Source organism: Coptis chinensis, chromosome 6 (genome assembly GCF_015680905.1).
Source record: "Coptis chinensis isolate HL-2020 chromosome 6, ASM1568090v1, whole genome shotgun sequence".
In the NCBI taxonomy this organism is placed as follows: Eukaryota; Viridiplantae; Streptophyta; class Magnoliopsida; order Ranunculales; family Ranunculaceae; genus Coptis; species Coptis chinensis.
Genome location: NC_141461.1, coordinates 68,580,104 through 68,585,330, shown reverse-complemented (window position 1 = coordinate 68,585,330; position 5,227 = coordinate 68,580,104). Strand labels below are relative to the sequence as shown.

At 37.7% G+C, this 5,227-nt stretch overlaps 1 protein-coding gene across 1 annotated transcript; it reads right to left on the bottom strand.

Moving 5' to 3' along the window:
• Positions 1-287: 287 nt before the first annotated feature.
• LOC147494124 (GDSL esterase/lipase At3g26430-like) lies at positions 288-4,100 on the bottom strand. The gene is made up of 5 exons (XM_086567636.1): positions 3,720-4,100; positions 2,373-2,582; positions 1,969-2,138; positions 1,036-1,306; positions 288-804 (listed from the first exon to the last, which is right to left on the bottom strand). The coding sequence occupies exons 1-5, from the start codon at positions 3,949-3,951 to the stop codon at positions 539-541; spliced, it is 1,149 nt and encodes a 382-aa protein (XP_086423762.1). The 5' UTR covers positions 3,952-4,100; the 3' UTR covers positions 288-538.
• Between the last annotated feature and the right edge of the window lie 1,127 nt (positions 4,101-5,227).

The following is a 5,227-nucleotide window of genomic DNA, read 5'->3' as shown; positions in this document are numbered from 1 at the left end:
ATAAATACCTTCTGAGTACGAAACAATAGGGTAGGTTCCAGATTCGACAATATGGAGCTACATTTGATATGATGAAAGGTGACTCTGCACCTACTATTTGTTGGAATAAATAGGAGAAGACACTTCACACTTTTAGAGCACTGTATGTGAAAAAAAGATTCCGATACAATGTACTTCAATGTCGTACATGTTGGTGGGTGTATTGTAGATTGAATTGCATATCTCCATGGTGATGGTGAGTAAATAAAGTCACTTTTTTATTTCCTATCAACATAGCCAGAAAGTAATTGAAGGAAAAGTGTGAAATAGTATTGTATTTAATACCCAAATGATTCTGAAAGAATAAAAGAGACTTTCTCCACAATCAGAAAAGTATTATTCCTTTTGGCCTTTCTTCACACTTGTTATTCAGAGAAGATTTTTCAAGGCCCGTACACTTGCTTTGTACATCTACCAAATTATTTTAAATTGCATTTCAAGAGCTAAAACAGAGTAATGGATACAAAGAAAATTAGTAGAACAGAAAAACAAGGGCAATTCAACGATCTTGCCTATGACATGCCATTTTCAAAGGAATAGGTGGGTCTGAGAATGAACCATCTAGGATTTGGTCGAAAATAAACTTATTAGCAGCCTCAGTGAAGTGGACTCCATCCCAGTTAATCATAACAGCTGGATCTTTGCATGAACTCCCAAGTAAGATTTGTGTGCCATTCACTCTAATCTTCGTTCCACAACCGATGTGTCTATTGTAATTATACTTCCCACCATGTCCACAACAAGCTCTTAAAGGGTTCACAAATCCTGCAGAGATACATCTCATCAATAGATGGCTACAAGCTTGAGATAGTACCCAAACAAGGAGAGCTAACATGTTACATGGTTAATTGCGGAAATACTGTACTTTACATCTATACTGCAACATGGACACTAATTGGGGGCTTTTCTGTTCATAAAACGAATTTATGGAAAGTTCAAACGAACACTTACACTATGCGTGACCAATAATAGAATGTAAAAGGAGAATAAGCTTACCATGCTTCTTGGCTTGACTGATAAGTGAATACTTGATTGAATAAACATCAACATATGTGATTGCTGCCAATGGGAGATCTTTCCTGAGTTGGAAGACAGCTTCTTTCAATCTACTGTTGAAATACTGAGCCACCTCATTGAAGGGACTTGCACAGCCAACTCTATCAATCTGGCCGGCTGTGATGAGTAGACGATCAAGGATGTATGGCAGGCAGCCAACTGGACCCGTGTTGTGGATCCAAAACGATCTTCCGCCTTCAAAATAGATGTCCTGAGTAAAATCCACATTAATTCTATACTATCAAGTATCAACAAAGAAAAAAAAAATGCTAGTGTTTTTAAATTCGTTGGTTGTTGAGTTATAGGTTGTGCCCTTCTTGGAGATTAATCTTGCATCGACATTCATGAAGAAAAGATAAAAAACTTGCTCCTTTGCTGCCTATGTGTTGGCATGCTCTTTGGATCCCCAAGAATGAAATAGCATAAACATGCAGGACGATCAAGCAAGTATTGCTCAGGTTAACCATGTCAGATATGTTGAGTCATTTGATGAAATTGGGATTTGCTCTTGTATATCATGGTACAATTTTATTCTTAGTACATAAAACCTGGAAATGTATTCGACACCCTACTCTGAAAAGTTCTCAGCGGACAGTATTGAACTCTTGGGTGTTTAGGTTCAAGAAGCTTGGACTGACCATGACTTTCGAGCGAACAGTCCACTTAAAAAATGAAGAATTCTCCCTAGTGCAATAGGGTATGTATGGCGCTTAAGCACGCAGGTTTCTTGTGCAGATTCCAATGTGAGTAGCCTACCCTGACTTTTGTGAGTGTGTTACATCCCAACTCTATTTAATATTTTGGACTACAAACTACACTGCTTGATTCAAATAATTTTAACTTTTCTAACAAAACTCACTTATTGTCCCTCACCTTTACAATGGCGCTAAATTGATTAAGTAGCTCTGGCACATATGCCTTGACTTCATCTGTAGTCATGTTCATGAAGTACCCGGAAGTAAGATCATTTTGACCGATGTCGAATGTGTACAGGGCACGTGAGAAGCACTCCTCCCTGGGTAACAGTTTCTCAAATACTCCTCCTACCACAAAGGCACAGGCTTATAAAAGAAAGAAAAAGTGGAAAATAAACATATCAAGTCCAAATAAATAGGGACAAATGGCACGGCCATTTACAAGGTCAGTCTAGCTTAAGTTTCCCATATCAAACAGCAACACCGCCATTACCTTTGTATCGAGCACTATACATGTGAAATGTTTATAGTATATCTTGCTTACACACGGTATTGAATTGGAAAAATCATTAGAGTAATTACCTCGTTTACGAACTACTTGCGATCTCTTTTGAAACTCAGAGTACTGATAGTACTGTACATTCAAGGAAATAGGACTGAACCCACTTTGTGATAGACTTGTGTTCTGCGGTCTGATTGTTGATCCAGCTGTGGCAAAATTAGCTCCATGGGTGAAGTTTGATCCCACTGCATCTAGATAAGCACTGAGATAGGGTAACCCAAAGGTTTCCGCTAAACAAAATAAAGAAAGACGAATTGTTAGTCAGTACACCTGCATGTAAAAACATAAATGATATGGCGACAGCCACGCCTCATATCTAGGAGGAGACATTGATTGACTGTAAAACTGTGAAGTATTATATTTATTCAGATTGATCCACATTGTTCGTGCATTGGGAAGTCTCACATATGGGAGATAGTGGCTGTCACTCTTGAATTGTTCTATTTTTAACAGACATTCTTCAATACCTAAACTTTTCAGTTATGTTTTTACGCCTTTTTGACTAGGGAAATACAGTCAGTTTATGGAGAATATTTTACCGAGCATATGTGATATTTTATACTTAAAATGTTATCAGGAAACAATAATGTTCTTTCAGTGTTTCTCAGTAGTTTGACTAGTTTCTATCGTGAGGATCTTCCAATGAGGCAATCCCGTCCACCCTCTATCTGTATTCTGTACACGAGCCAAGAAACATATTACTTTTTCAAGGGGGTTTCTTTCAAATGGTGTTTTAATTAGTGGGGTTGGTTTAGAAACATAAGAAACAGAATATATTTTAGATAAACAAAGGTAAAGAAGTATATGACTCATGCACACACATATATCTATATAAGATACTGATGGAAATGGACTATTCATCTTAAGTCTGTATATAAATAGTAATACCATGTATAAACTTCACAGAGAATTTGAATGATTTGCGTATTACATGTGGATTATATGAGGTATTGGAAGCTGGTGGGGTCCAGGGAAGGTCTAATCTCTATTGTGTAATGTCAGTTTATTGTTGACGATGATGGGTTTATTTTTTTGGCCAAACGGATTCTCCTAATAAATGCTAATAATGTTCCTGTAAATAAAGAATTGAAAGCGTCGGTGGGGTTTTCCATTAGCAATTCTTACACAGGTTCACAATGTACGAGTCTTTTTATCCTATACTTTACCAGTCTGAGATATATATAATAGGAAAAAGAAAAAACAAATAAATATTCAAATACAAGAAGAATAACAAAATTCAAAGTGTTCGCGCGGTCGCGCAGATCGATATGTTTCACTTCACTTAAAATGTCCTGATATCACAATGTATGACACATTATGTTCAACTAATGTAGAGTCTAAGTGCACTCATGAACCAAGTTATGTACCTATGAAGTCGATAACAAGACGTCCATCTGAGTATCGGCCGGACGGCGTGTGAAAATACGTCTCGCCACTGGGTGGAGGAGCTTGTCCAAATGCTGCAGACAAACCACCAGTGTCCGAATTCGAGTCACCAAAGTTGAAGATTGCTGGAAAGGTGCATTCGGCGGAACTTGGAGTAGACAGATGTAGCACTGTAATAAGAACACTCAACAAAGTTGAGAAGTGCAGCTCCATGGAATGAGAAGGAAGTGGGATACTGGGATGTGTAGGAGAAGAAACTGAGAAATGAACAAGTAAAATAAACTTGGTTGGTGAATGAGGTGAAGAGAAAATAGTCCAATTATATCCTAAAGGACCATCATCATTCACGTGTTGCTTTTTTGTTGGCCTCTTCCAGAAAAGGAATTACCTATCTTAAATATGGCAAGGTCAAAGTATCCATGTCGTCCCAGTCAAGCATCGAAACTTTTGAAGTACGATAATTGAGTTAAATTGCGTTAAGTTGTCGTTTTTTTTTTTCGCTAATGAAGTGTTAAGTTGATATATATGTCTATATTTATTATATTAATTTATCTATCTATCAGGACATTTTCCCATTTCTAACTTTGCTCATGAAGTATGTAATTTTGATCCTGCAGCATTAATGTTCATTATGTGACACCCACTCATTTGCCTAGAGGATGATACTTAGTATATATGATGGCTATCCCATTATCACCAAAACTAGTTCCACATATTCTTTCGTTATCAAAAGAGGGATACAAGGGTATTCATGGACCACTACTGGTTGACATGCACTACATTGAAGACTAAAGGACCCCAGCCGCCCAGTTATTGTCAAGGATGATTAAACTCGATTTAAACCCGATTATGAGACTATGTAGGCTACCTACTTAAAAATTACGATCCACTGCAACGAGTGTGGATGGATAGGGGCATTTGAGAGTATGTATGAATGGTATGATGCATTGAGCTGGTCTCCGCAAATTTCAAACTGAACGCTCTTGAATTATTTCCCATGGACAAGGGAAAATGTGTGGTTTAAGTGAAGGTTATTGAGATAAACATTGTCGAGCAAAAGGGAACCTCCTTTTATGGCAATCCAACTTTTTTTTTATTTTAGATTCTTAATGGATCTGTAACCTTTACGGGTTGGCACTTTACAGTTCTCAACACTTTTATGGAGTGTCATTGACATTTATGTGGTGGGAAAATCTCAACAAGATTTTACTCATGTACAAGCGTATGTCAGTACATCCAGTAGTAGCTAGTTCATCTGATAAAAGTGATAACTGAAGAGGCCGCCCAGAGCAACGTATGCAAATGTTGCTATCCTTTGAAATGAAACTGAAACTAAAACTGTAGTCTTGAGAGTTGTCTTGACACGGCGCGCGCGCAACTGACAATCTGCTGGTTTTGTTAACTGATCTTGTGATTGGGGACTTTCAAAAACATGTGAGGTCACTACTTAGTTACAGCTTAGATGATTTGGATGTAGTGCTAGGGGGTA

Coding starts and splice junctions, on each gene's coding strand:
- LOC147494124 (XM_086567636.1), bottom strand. CDS start 3,951: ATGGAGCTGCACTTCTCAACTTTGTTGAGTGTTCTTATTACAGTGCTA. Junction 2,139..2,372: donor GCAAGTAGTTCGTAAACGAG/GTAATTACTCTA, acceptor CCTTTGTGGTAG/GAGGAGTATTTGAGAAACTG. Junction 1,307..1,968: donor AATTTAGCGCCATTGTAAAG/GTGAGGGACAAT, acceptor GATTTTACTCAG/GACATCTATTTTGAAGGCGG.